Here is a 13,036-nt window from a genome sequence, read left to right as displayed (position 1 = left end):
CCTGTGCAGAGTGGGCTCCAGCTCCCAGAGTTTGAAGAACAATTTTGCTAATGGTGGCCTCATTGACTTAAATGCTGATGCGGCACAGGGGACAGGAGACACGAAGAGTGGCTACCGTCTCCTACCCACCTGGTTTTGCATTTGATGCTTCTGATGGGACCTCATGGGCCTCAGGCGTCCTCCAGTCAAGATATGGCAGGTTTGGAGAGAGCAGGGCACTCTGAGCCTGATCCCATGTCAGAGATGCAGACAGGGCGCTGTGCCTAAAGTCCTGATGCCTCCTTCAGGGTGGCCGCAAGGACCAGAGGGAAAACCAAACAAGGCAGCAGCCCACCAAAGGGCCAGCCCCAGGGGATGGTGGTCCTGGCCCAGAGGAGGAAGGGTGGGGGGCAGTGGGTGTTGGAGCCTCCCTCCCCAGCCCTAGTTTCCCCTGAGGAGGCAGAAGAAGGGTTAACTCACTGCAGAGTGGGGGTGAGTCCCCAGCATTGGCCCGGGATCTGTCCCTGGCAGGCAGGCTTCCCACCTCTGAAGGTGCTGCCTGCCTGGTCAGCAGGAAGGGGTTAACACGCCCTGCGCTTCCTCCTGTGTCCTGTTACTGCTGAGGCAGACCTGCCTGGCCAGCTGAGCAACTTTCCTCCCGAGTGCTGCCTGCCGGTTAGGTGTCCGGAAACAAGTAGGCGGGAGGCAGGGCAGTAGCCCCTTCTGTGGACCCTGAGCCACCCTTCCGAGGGGTCTGCACCTCCTGGGAGACAGTTGGTCTTCAGGACGAGGGTCCGTGGTGGATGGCTCTGGGGATACTCCCAAGGTTGTGCCGTCCCTCTGCTGCGCAGGCTTGGAGGGTCACTGCAGAGACTGCCTGTGGCCCAGAGGCTGGGGCCAAAGGAAGCTGCATTGGAGGTAAGCTCTGGTGGTGCCTGGTATGGAAAGCTGGGGGCTTAATCTCCCTTCCAGGTCTGAGGGAGAAGGATGAGGAGGGCAGGGTCACAGAGGAATCTGGAGGCATTGCCCTCCACCCCCACCCCTCCCGAGGAAGGGGGCCTCCCGGGGCTGGCTCCCCATCCTGGGACCAGCATCTTTGGTGGCATTCCCCACAGACTCCTTCCACGCCTTCTTCTCAGCCTCTGTTGCAGCTCTAGCCTCAGGACATCCCCCCAACCCCAACTCCAGTGCCCCCAGGACACATCTACCTTTGGGCTGACTTAAGCTTAGAGCTAGCACTCACCCGACTCACTGAACCAAGGGTTAGGGCACTGCCACTCCCCGCCCTACTCAAGCGGGACCTGGTGGGAAGGGGTTGCCTCAGCAGAGGACAGGAGCGGGTGCTGGCCCATGGGGACGCACACAGTCTTTGACAAACTCATGCACATGACTCAACATATCTGGGTTCTTTCCATCTCTCTGGATCCACTCTCTGGGAATGCCATCTGCTTCCTTAGTCCTGACAGATCCCCCCACTGCTGTGGGGCCTGAGAAGAGCAGGCTCCTGTCTGCCTGTAAAGTTCTTGGTACCCCAGACACGGGAGAGAGCGGATGCTCTAGCCCCCGTGGCCTGCCCCGCCCCCTGCTGGCCCTTCTGTACCCTCCTGCCTCCCCCACCCTCCCCCATCTCTGAATTGGCCGCTCCGCTGGGCTTCTCAGTGCCCTTCCTTCCACCTGACAGGGTCTGGCTCAAGGTCACTGCGGTAATTCCATACTAGGCTGCCTGGCTGCTGCCGCTGCTGCTGCCACCGCCTTATCAGCTGCTGGGTTTCTGTTTCACTCCCTTTTATTTCTGGGCATATTGTGTTCGATAAAACCCTTTGCTTGTAACACTGCTGGCAGCCCTCCCAGCCACCCCTCCTGAGGTCCTTCCTCTCCTTCTCCCTCCCCTTCTTGCTCCCTGGGCCTCACCCTGCCTTCTCTTCCTCCCTACCGCTTCCCCTCAAACTTCAGTGGGGGTGGAGCCTCCTGGTATTTCTGATTCCTCCCTTAGCCCCACTTGGGCAGAGATGTGCAGAGAAGGCTCCTCCATTCCCACCTCCTAGGAGGAAAGTTCAAGCAGACCCGCAGGGCCCACACAGAGGGTCCCCTCCCACTACCCCGGGCCAAGCAGGAGGGCCAGGGCTCCTGGTGGAGTCAGGATGCCCGACTGGTTCTCCTGGTTTCAGTGGCCAGCCCTGGGAGAGGCTTGTATTCAGGCGGGCTCTAGGGCACAATTATTTCTCATCTTGACTCTTGTCACCTGTCAGCCCACAGGTTGGGGAGGTAAAGACAGGTCTGAGTCACTAGTGACGGGGAGGGCAGGCATTAAACGAGCGCTGGCCAGGGCATCCTCAAAGAAGGCCTGTCGCTGGGACAGAAAGACAGCAGACTGAAGGTAAGCCCATCCTCAGCCAGTGCTCTCTGTCCTGCCTGTGCTTTGGGTCCTATGCTTTGGGCCCAGGCTCTCCCGAGCACAACTGGTCCTGATGAAAACTCCGAAGACTTTGAGCGGTGCCCAGGTTGGCAAGGCTGGCTGGAGAGTTGAGGTTGGTTGGGGGGGGTGGTTTGAGGCTGGCTGGAGGGAGAGTTGTTTGTTGGGGGGTGGGGGTGGGGAGCAGGGGTCAAGAAGCTCCTTCCAACTCCTGCTGAGTCCCAGGGTAGAGTTGAGAAGCACAGTCTCCATGGGTGGTGCTGGAGGGTTTGGGTGGAGGCCAGGTCCAGTCATGGTGATTGTGTGTGTGTGTGCTCGTTCCAGAGGAACAGTGGTGGCAAGGGGAGGGGATTTGGGTTTTGGTTTCTGGTAGGGTCCTAGAAGAAACTTTCTCTGTCTTGGGCCTGGTTCTGAGGTTGTGGGGAGGGCAGTGGGCTGGCCCTAATCTTTCCTCAGCTGGGAGATCAGAGGTCTGTCATGGGCCCAGGGCCTTGGGGGTTTGGGAAACCCAGACTGACCTTGCCCTCAGGTCATTTCATTTTGGCTGAGAAGGTAGGACTGAGACAATAAAGCAACCAGGTGAATTAGTTACAAAACTGGTGATGCTGACAATAAGTACTGCATTTGTCTTCTGATACGTACATGCTAGTCCCAGCTAAGCCAGCCATGGTGACTGTGGGCATGCCATACCCCTCTCTGGCTTCAGTGTGTACAGTGGGTCCTCTTTGGAGGCAGCCTCCCCCAGATGCTCCTTCCTTGCCTTGCTGCCTCATTCCTCCTCACTCTTCCCTTTGAATCTCAGATCTCAGCTCAGTCATCACCTTCTCTGGGAAAGCGCTCTTGATTTTCCTAGCTTGAGTATTCCTGTGCTCCTCGGCACTCACATGTTGGACGGTGATTGCCTGTACCCTCTCAACAGGACGTGGGTGGGCCAAGACTTGTACTCTACGCTTGCCATAGTGCCTGGCTCAGAGAAGTCCCCAGGAAATTGGTGTTGAATGAATCAAGCTACAAAAATAAATGATATAAAAAGAGGAAAGTGAGGATGGAGAAGCTGGAAGGATCGGTCTTAAGCCCAATCCCAGCAGAAACAGGAGAGTCAGCGAGGTACAAGCAAAGCAAGCAGGAGTTCCTTGGGGCTTACTTTTGTGTCCCTGACTAAGGGCAAAGGCTGTGGAACATATCTGCCTGGGTTAATCCTGGCTTTGCATTCCCCAGCTCTGTGATCTTAGACAAGTCATTTAATTCGTCTCTGACTTGTTCCCCATCTTTGAATGAAAACAATAATATCTTCGTAGGTGTGATTGTGAAGATGAATGAGCACACAAAGATAAAAGTACTTCCTGAATAATAAGTAAAATAAGAAAAATAAGTGCCTGCCAAAGGCTGTTCCTGGCAGCAGGGACACCCAGGCCAGGCCTTTAGTCGTTGGCTGAGTGGGGCCAGTGAGGTGGGCCATTATCCCTGAGCTCCAGACCCTCTCTTCCTCAGACCCATGTGGAAGCCAAGGACACAGCTGCCCTGCTGAGAGCACAGCGGCGCACCCTTGGAAACCGTGACCTCACGACAGTGGCCCTTGGCCCTCCACCTCTGGCTGGGGCGGGGGCCGCCCATCTCCAAGCCCTTGGCCATGACGACGTCAGCGCTGCGGCGCCAGGTGAAGAACATCGTGCACAACTACTCAGAGGCAGAGATCAAGGTGCGTGAGGCCACCAGCAATGACCCCTGGGGTCCACCTAGCTCGCTCATGTCCGAGATTGCCGATCTGACCTTCAACACGGTGGCCTTTGCCGAGGTCATGGGCATGCTGTGGCGGCGGCTCAATGACAGTGGCAAAAATTGGCGGCATGTGTACAAGGCGCTGACGTTGCTGGACTACCTGCTCAAGACAGGCTCTGAGCGGGTGGCCCACCAGTGCCGGGAGAACCTCTACACCATCCAGACACTCAAAGACTTCCAGTACGTCGACCGCGATGGCAAAGACCAGGGCGTGAACGTGCGCGAGAAGGTCAAGCAGGTGATGGCCCTGCTCAAGGATGAAGAGCGCCTTCGGCAGGAGCGCACCCATGCCCTCAAGACCAAGGAGCGCATGGCACTGGAGGGCACGGGCATCAGCAGCGGGCAACTTGGCCTCAGCCGTGCACGTGGTTCCCCATCCTCCTACAACTGTGAGTCCAGGGCATGGCTGGGGACAGGGAGGCCTCCCGAGTTCTGACTCTGGCTCTGTGACCCCCAGCTGTAGATAAGAATCCCCCACTTAGAGGTATGTCTGAAGATTCCCTGAGATAAAGAGGGTAACATGCCCGCACACAGTAGGTGCCCAACAAGTCAATGTGAACAATGATGTTATTTATTATAGGTTTGTTATTGTTAACTCCTGCCTGGTAGGGGGGTGGAGGCAGAAGCACAGGCTCAGTCCTTATTCTGCCCCTTCCAAGCCATGAGATCTCTGCCAACCAGCTCTCTGAATCTCAGTTTCCTCATCCTTAAAGTAGGGATAAACTAATCTGTCTCCATTGTCCAATTTGAGGATTAAATGAGACCAAGCCCAGGAGTGCCCTCGACCCTGTGCTCAGACAGGCAGCACACGGTGCTGCAGAGTAGCATTCCTCTTGAACCCAGAGCTCAAGGGCACTGCTCTTGAAAATCGGGGCAGCTGCATACGCCACTCTCCTCCCCGAGAAGAGGGGCACTTCCCTGATCTGAGGGCACTCAGAATGGCCTTCCTTAACGATGTGCTGAGGGCTTGGAGAGCTGTGACCTTGACTGAGTGCAACCTCTTGCCCTTCCACTACACTTGACCCTGAGCTGGATGGGGCGCAGCTGAAAGAGTCCAGGAACTTGAATCAGGGGACCTGGGTTCAACTTGCTGCAGGACCTTGGCCAGGTACCCCTCAGAGCTGTTGCATCTCTGTAAAGGAAGGATTGGAATCTTACTGGGGTGAAATGGAAGCCCTGCAGAAAGTGCCAAGCATACTGCTTGACCCCTTGGGGCCCGAGACTGGCAGTTGCTCCTCTCCCCTTCAGTTTCCCTGTCTGAGCTTTAGCTTCCTGGTGAGGGGGGCGGCAGGGGAGCCCATGAGGACCTGCATGGTTACGGAAGCCACGATGGGTCATTGCAGCCTCCTCCTCATCCCCCCGCTACACCTCAGACCTGGAGCAGGCCCGGCCCCAGACATCGGGAGAAGAGGAGCTGCAGCTACAGCTAGCCTTGGCCATGAGCCGAGAGGAGGCTGAGAAGGTGAGGCCCCTCCTGGGGCACCTGGGGGATGGGGCGAGGGGGACTGGAGGAGGGATGGGTGCCTGGATGCCTCACACCTTTGATTCTTGGGCTTCCCTACTCTGGGCCCCAAAGCCCTAGTCCTGCTCCCAAGGACAGCACAGGGCCTGTGTCCCTTGGGTTGGGTTACTGGGACTGGGGTCTGACTCCTTACCCTGGGAGTGGGGTCCTCTCTGACTGGGCGTGGTAGGGGTAGTGTGTGTGTGGTGGGTTGGGAGTACCTGTTTGTCACATGGGCCTGCTGTCACCTCATGGAGGGGAAGGGGTGAGTGTGATGGCAGACACCTTCCTAGGAGACACAGAAATATGCTGCCCCCATCAGCTATTCTTGTGGGGGTCCAGGGACAGCCTACCTGACAGCCTCCTCTCTGCCATCGCCTCTGTGGATCCAGGCAGATTTGACAGGGCTCACACAGCAGGGCCTGGGGAGCACTCAGGGTCCCAGAAGAGCATGATTCTTCTTTTTAAACTGCATCTCAGATCCAGATCCAGGCAGGGAGCAGACTACGCTCACACTGCTGTCTGGGGGCAGGCTGCCCACAGCCGCTCAGGGTGGGCACTTCTCTTACCTGCACAGGGCGATGTTGCCTTTTGGCCCAGGTAGGAGCGCTGGGCCAAGTTCACCCCTCTCTTCCTCCCTCGCAGCCAGTTCCCCCAACCTCCCACAGGGACGAGGACTTGCAACTGCAGCTGGCTCTGCACCTGAGCCGGCAGGAGCAGGAGAAGGTAGTGGGCTAAGCCACCCATGCCACTGCTGGTGAGGTGCTGGTGGAGGCGCTGGTGAGGTGCTGGTGAGGTGCTGGTGGAGGCGCTGGTGAGGTGCTGGTGGAGGTGCTGGTGAGGTGCTGGTGAGGTGCTACGCGGGTACTAACCAGGCTCTTCCATCTCCCTGCGGTGGACCAGGCTCTTCCACCTCCCTGCAGTGGTCCTGCTGCCCCTGACCTCAGGGCACCTCCCAGCCTGCACTCTTCTTGACCCTAGCTCAGGTCCTTTCAAGTCTAGCACGGGCAGCTCATGCTTTCCTCACTCTGGTGCCTTCTGCAGGAGGTGAGGTCCTGGCAGGGAGATGACTCACCTGTGGCCAATGGTGCTGGAGCTGGAGCCCATCGTCGTTGGGACAGAGAGCCTGAAAGAGCAGAGAGAGAGGAGGAGGAGAAGCTGAAAACCAGCCAGGTAGAGTAGTCTCGGGGCCATGGGTTAGCAGAGCTGGGAGATGAATTGGGTTAAATATTTATAAAGAGTGTAGAACAGTGCTTGGTATATAGTAAGCACCACTTAATGTTTATTCAGTGAAAATAAGGGTAGAGGAGATGTAGCAGACTGAGGTCCCATCCCGCATGGGCTGGTGACTGAGCTGGTGGCAAACTGGGGTGCAAAACATCCTGATGTGAGATGCCGAGTTTGGATTCTGTATTTGCTGCCATTTACTTTACAACTCAGGGCATGTCATTGTCTTAGCCTCAGTTTCCTCCATTCAAGTGTGCCGGTTGGACAGTTCCAACTCTGACATTCTAGGAGCATGTGATACTGTGGATCAAGACTGAGAGTAGCCTCAGGTATATGGTACTGAAAACATCCTGGGCTCGTGCACATGGTGTCCATGGTGGAAGAATGTGTAGCTGCTGGTAGCAAGGCTACCCTCCAAAACTGCTCATGCTACTCTTGGGATGTCTCTGTACTCTTTCAGCCAATGTTCACGGTGGCAAATTTCTTTTGGACATGGACTAAGGGAAGTAGGCTTATCATAAAATGTGTCTTACCACTGATGGGCTGAGGGGCAGGACAGCCAAGGAAGGGGTCAGGCAGGCTTGCCTTCCATCCCAGCTCTCCCTCTCCCTGGCTGTGTGACTTTAAGCAATTGCCCTCTTAGCCCAAGCTAGCACATCTGTAAAATGGGCACCCCAACAACCTTCCCTAATCACAGCGCAGGTTGTTAGGAGAATCAGACACTAAACGGATGAGGAAACATTTTATAAACGGGAAAGCACTCTACAGAGGCAAGGGATCATTAATAGATGTTTGTGGAATGAGTAAAGGAGAATGAGCTGGAGGGAGGATGACAGGTCAGGGCCCGCCCTTCCTCTGGGCCCCGCCTTCTCTTGAGCATGGCTGCCTCTCCCCTCAACAGTCCTCCAGCCTCGACTTGGTGGACATCTTCGCATCAGCTTCAACCCTGCCCTCCACACACTGCTCTGCTGACCCATGGGACATCCCAGGTGGGCATGCAGGGCTGCAAAGGGCTCCCAGGCTGGCCCCCGAGAGCCCCTTCCCTCCCAGACATTTGCTGGCATTCCTTCCCACAGCTGAGGGCCACTAGGCACATCATTCACCTCTCTGAGCCTCAGCTTCTTCTGTGCCTTGCAGTTGGAGTGAGGGAGGGGACACCTCTAAGGAACTCAGATTTTGGGAAACTCAGAAATGTTCTCTTGTTGCTTCTGGTCACCCTGAGTTTCCTGGCCCAGCCTGTCCCTGACTGGGAATGCGGCCTGAGCTGCCCATGCCTGGAGGTCCAGAATCCTAGGATGAACTTGCTGAATATGGGCTTCAGCTCACTGGGTGGTCCTGAGTCTGCATCCCATGTGTGAAATGGGCCCTTGTCCTCCCAAATTGGTGTAGGTAACTGGGAAGGCCCTGGCCTGGGGGTCTGAGTGGTCTGGAGTCACATCTGTGCTATCCCCATTTCAGGTCTCAGGCCTAACACAGAGCCCAGTGGCTCATCATGGGGGCCTTCGGCAGACCCCTGGTCTCCAGTTCCCTCAGGAAGTATCATGTCCCAGAGCCAGCCCTGGGACTTGCCTCCCGTGCTCTCCTCCTCTGAGCCCTGGGGCCGGACCCCAGTGCTGCCTGCTGGACCACCCACCACAGACTTCTGGGCACAGAACTCCCCCCACCACAAACTCCCCAACAATGGAGCCAAACCCTGGGGGAACCTGGTAGAGACCTTCAACACACCTGGTAAGTAGAGGGTCAAAGGGTGTGGGTGAGGGGCTGGAGGACTTCTGGGCCCCCCTCCCTCCAGTGCCAAAGGGCAACAGATCCTGTGCTAGGAGGGCAACTTGCCTGGAAAGGGGCCAGCCCAGTGCTTGCCCTTTCTGCCAGCCCATCTCATCTTCCTTTTTCTCCTTGGCTAGCGTTAGATGGTTCTTCGACCTTTGACCCATTGGCCAAGCCTCCAGTATCCACAGAGACCAAGGAAGGGCTAGAATGCACCCAGGCTCTGCCCTCTGGGAAGCCCAGCAGTCCTGTGGGTAAGCAGGAAGCAGGGAATGACTGCAACTGTGGGGAAAGATGGGCCCCCAGCACCGGCCTCAGCCTTCTACCTCTCACAGAGTGACCATTCACTCTCCCTACCAACAAGCCCTATCATTTCTATTCCAGAGCTGGACCTGTTTGGAGACCACACCCCCAGTGTAAAGCAAAATGGCACAAAGGAGCCAGATGCCTTTGACCTGGATGTACTAGGGGAAGCACTAGCCCAGTCCAGCAGGGACACCCCAGCACGCCGGACTCCTGAGTCCTTCCTGGGCCCCTCAGCCTCCTCCTTGGTCAACCTTGACTCATTAGTCAAGGTGCCCCAGGCTGTAAAGACCAGGAACCCCTTTCTAACAGGTAGGACACTCCCTTGTCCCTGCTGGGTCTCCACACTGGGGTCCCCTACTCTCTCTGTTTCTCCCTTCAGAGCCCAACCCCTGCCTTAAAATCTTAGCTCTTTTTTTTCCTGTTTCTAAGACCTCAGATCTTGCTACCTTGCCCCCCTCCCCACCTCCCCACTTCGGACTATGTCCCCTTGGCCCGCTCCAAGTCCCCCAACCCACCCTTGTTCCGCAGGTCTCAGCACTCCATCCCCCACCAACCCGTTCGGCGGGGGCGATCAAAGCAGGCGGACTCTGAACCAGATGCGCACAGGATCGCCAGCGTTGAGCCTGACGGCCGGTGGGCCGATCAGGGCGCCCTTTGGCTCCATGACCTACAGTGCCTCCCTGCCCCTCCCGCTCAGCAGCGTGCCGGCCGGCGTGACCCTCCCTGCCTCGGTCAGCGTTTTCCCCCAAGCCCGCGCCTTCACGCCACCGCCCTCCGGGAGCCTGCCACAGCCTCTGCTGCCCACCTCGGGCTCCGCCGGACCGCTCAACCAGACCCCTCTGACGGATACCAACCCTTTCCTTTGAGCAACGGCCCCGCCCCCGGCCGCCAGCGCGTGCGCGCGATGCCCCGCCCCCGCCCTGCGCTGATAACACTGGGCCCCGCCCCCTGGGGCGGAGCTTCCATGCCAGGACCCGCCCCGGGAAGGAAGAAGGAAGGCTGAGACTCCGCCCAGAGACAGATCTGGATTCTGCCCCCAGCTTCCGCGGACGCTTAGCAGCTCCCGGAGCTGCAGACTTCACTGGGGCGGAGAGTACGCCCCGTAATAAAGACTGGAATGCATGTCCTCAGCTCTCACCAAGTGGACTTTTTGCCGGGCGTGGCGGCCAGGTCTGGACGACAGCTTGAATCACTGGCTACCCTGGAAACGACTGCTCCACAATGTGGGGCACAAAAATGCTCCCACTTCCCATACAGCCCCCTCAGCCTAGCACCTTCGCTTGTCCATGCTCCTGAGACTCTCTCTCAGTCATTCGATCATTTCATCCATTTATCACACAGCGGCGCGGGGAATAATCTAAAAGCAAAGGACAATAGGCAGTTGTTCCCTTGCACAATCATTATGTGCTAAGCACCTTAGACCGATTATTTCATTTAATCCTTGCATCAGTATTCTGAGGTAGATAATATTACTCCCATTCAGGACCAGCTACATAATTAGTGCAAAGTAAAAATGTGGGGCCCCTTGTTCAAAATTGAGTTAAGAATATCAAAATGGGAGCAGCAGAGCATTAGACCAAGGGCAAAGCCCTTGGCCCTGCTCCTTCTTTATAGGTGAGGTTCAGAGAGGTTAAGCAGCGTGCTTAAAGTCACAAAGCTGGCAGAGTAGGGCTGGGATTCCAAGTCAGGGGACCTGGCTCCTCTGCTCTGAGCTCCCATGCTGGGCCCCAGTATTCACAAATATTGACTGGCTGCTGTGGACAAAGCACTGGGCTCATCTCGGGAGGGACTCAAGAATTGCTAAGTGCACAGTCTCCAGGAGCTCAGAACCCACACGGGCAAGCCTGGTCCAGGAGCCCCCAAATCCTTTGTTTTACTGACTCACCTTAAATCTGGTTCTTCTCTCCTCTCTTCACCAGGACTGGCAAAAAACTCAATTTCAAGCATGACCCCTCCTAGGGGGCTGGTGTAGATCAGAAACCCGGGGAGGAGCAGAGCCTATTCCCTCGTCCTGAGGGCCACCATAGTCACCCTTATTCCTTTTCTACTCAATGCTCCCCCCAACCACGGGCACTGGTGTGGTCTTCAGTGTTCAGGGGCTAGCCCTGCAGGACGCAGGCCTTTTGGGGGCCTGAGGTAAAATGTCCTTCCACAGGCCAGAAACAGCAAAGTTGAGGGGAGGACACAGTGCTGGTCTTCTTCCTAAGGTAGGGGTGGGGAGAGGAGCTGCTTTGCTTTTCGGAGGGAGGTAGTCCCACCGTAGCTGTTACAGACACGGTGGACGAGAGCATCTACTTAGGAGTAGGACTGACCGTTCAAAACTGCTCTAAGGTTTCCATTTAATCACTTATAAGTGGTTATGCTCTTTGACCTTGAGTAAATAACTTAACCTCTCTATGACTGTGCCTCCATTTCCTTATTTGTCAGATGAGGACAAGAGTTCCTTCCTTATGAAGTGGTTGTGTGGTTCCTCCCAGGCCAGTGTCCAATTCAGCCCAGGGTCCACCCTGTTCAGAGACTAACCTTGAAGAATGAATCTGCTACACCCCTCATTCCTGGTTTTGCCAGGCAGTACCCAGACCCATCTGACTTCTGCACAAATCTGGGAGATCTCCATCCTTCATGGTCACTGACCCACCTTTCACCCTTCCTCAGCCTGGGTCTCCTCTTGTTAACTGGCTCTCCCTGTGGACACCACTTACGTGAGGATTCCCAAGGGGTGCTATTTTGCCTCCCACCATGAGGAAGTTGGTAATCTGGCTCCTTATCTTGCTCTGGACCATCTACTGCCTGGCAGACCCCTCCCCCCTTGGAGGTTAGAACCCCTGGGCATCCTGCCTCCTCCCACATGGGGCTGTGCTCCACCTCATTCTTGCCATGCTCCAGCCTTGGCTCATGGTCTTCTCACCCAAATCTTGCTCAGTCTTGTATGACTCCACTATCCAAGACGATGACCTCACCTCACCACCCCTTGACGTCTCAGCTGCTCTTACATCTGGTCACATTTAGGTCTTGTCATCATCCCAGATTCCTCCACATTAAAGGCAGACTTCCTGTTCTCTGATCTTAACCTCATTCCTTCCAGGAAGCATGCATACCAGGGTCTCCCACCTGCTGACACTTCCATCACCCCACTATCCCAGTTTCTCAGAGATCTCTCTCCTCCACATCATCAAATGCTTTCTCTCAACTGAATCCTTCCCCATGATATTTGTCATAATTAATCCTATCCATCTTGAGAGTGTCTTTCCATCTTTCCCCTCACATCAAGTGCCCATCATCTCTATGTCCCCTTTCCCCTCCCTCCTCAGCCCGCTCCAATCAGCTTCTACTGTCAGCCTCACCTCCTGGAGCACATCTGCTATGTCCACCAATGGCCTCCACGTAGCCGAAGCTACTGGACCTTTTTCGGTCCCGTCCCAGTCGGCTTCTCTGAAGTCTGACTCTCCCTCCCTGCGACTCTGGCCCTTTGCCTTTGAGACAACACCCTCTCCTGGTTTTCCCACACGACCCTCTGTGTCTTTCACTGGCGCACTTCTGAGTTCGTCAAGGCCAAGTATGAGCCCAAGCCTCTCCCTGCAGTCGCCCTAGGTGATCTCTTCTGTGCCCACACCGTCTCTGCACTGAACACCCACTCTGCTTCCTCTCTCCCACCAACCCCTCCTCTGCATTCCTGAACCTGTCATCTGCACACATACATCTCAAGGTTATCTCAAACCAACACATCCAAACGGGACCTCTTGAGCCCCCAACCTGAGCCTCTCCCTGTGCCCCCCTTCCTTCTCAGTACCAGCCCCTTTCTGCACTTCACTCTTGACACACCCTCCCCCTTATAGACAATCCTGATGATGTTTCCTTTTCTGCTGACCTCAAGTCCACCACCTTCTCTCCATCTCCACCTCTGCCTAGTGAAGACCTCCCAGAGCTCTCCCCTGGGTCCTGCTATGGCCTTTGAACCCTTCTGCTTCCACTCCTGCCTCTTTACATTCACCACCAGAAAACTGGAGGGACCTTTCCAAAATGGAAGGTCACTCTCTTCCATAGCTTTCTTCTGCTCTCATCAG

The 13,036-nt window shown here is 56.2% G+C and overlaps 1 protein-coding gene and 1 long non-coding RNA gene across 6 annotated transcripts; one reads left to right on the top strand and one right to left on the bottom strand.

Annotated features, from left to right (window-relative positions):
• Positions 1-634: 634 nt before the first annotated feature.
• Positions 635-11,330, top strand: EPN3 (epsin 3). Of its 3 annotated transcripts, none has more exons than XM_014476537.2 (10): positions 635-897; positions 3,884-4,560; positions 5,515-5,633; positions 6,318-6,398; positions 6,717-6,845; positions 7,801-7,888; positions 8,358-8,627; positions 8,804-8,920; positions 9,051-9,281; positions 9,501-11,330. In XM_014476537.2, exons 2-10 carry the CDS (start codon positions 4,023-4,025, stop codon positions 9,836-9,838), a joined length of 1,911 nt encoding a protein of 636 aa, XP_014332023.1. In that variant the 5' UTR covers positions 635-897; positions 3,884-4,022; the 3' UTR covers positions 9,839-11,330. The 3 variants fall into 3 exon arrangements, with proteins under 3 accessions (XP_014332023.1, XP_070245792.1, XP_070245793.1); XM_070389691.1 differs by lacking the exon at positions 635-897 and adding an exon at positions 1,762-2,356; XM_070389692.1 differs by lacking the exon at positions 635-897 and adding an exon at positions 2,379-2,507.
• LOC138992103 (uncharacterized) lies at positions 4,720-9,850 on the bottom strand. 3 transcript variants are annotated; one of them, XR_011467975.1, is made up of 4 exons: positions 9,827-9,850; positions 8,733-8,914; positions 6,748-6,798; positions 4,720-5,303 (listed from the first exon to the last, which is right to left on the bottom strand). It is a non-coding gene; the product is annotated as an uncharacterized lncRNA (long non-coding RNA). The 3 variants fall into 3 exon arrangements; XR_011467974.1 differs by having other exon boundaries at positions 9,778-9,835; XR_011467973.1 differs by lacking the exon at positions 9,827-9,850 and adding an exon at positions 9,488-9,624.
• Positions 11,331-13,036: the final 1,706 nt, after the last annotated feature.

The sequence above is a fragment of the Bos mutus genome, chromosome 19 (assembly GCF_027580195.1).
Source record: "Bos mutus isolate GX-2022 chromosome 19, NWIPB_WYAK_1.1, whole genome shotgun sequence".
In the NCBI taxonomy this organism is placed as follows: Eukaryota; Metazoa; Chordata; class Mammalia; order Artiodactyla; family Bovidae; genus Bos; species Bos mutus.
The sequence above is the reverse complement of the archived record's forward strand: the minus strand, read 5'-3'. Positions and strand labels throughout refer to the sequence as shown.

Excerpts from the sequence above, each read along its gene's own strand:
- EPN3 (XM_014476537.2), top strand. The coding sequence starts at position 4,023 with ATGACGACGTCAGCGCTGCGGCGCCAGGTGAAGAACATCGTGCACAAC. Across the intron at positions 6,399-6,716 it reads GCCGGCAGGAGCAGGAGAAG|GAGGTGAGGTCCTGGCAGGG; the intron begins GTAGTGGGCTAA and ends TGCCTTCTGCAG. Across the intron at positions 7,889-8,357 it reads TGACCCATGGGACATCCCAG|GTCTCAGGCCTAACACAGAG; the intron begins GTGGGCATGCAG and ends TCCCCATTTCAG.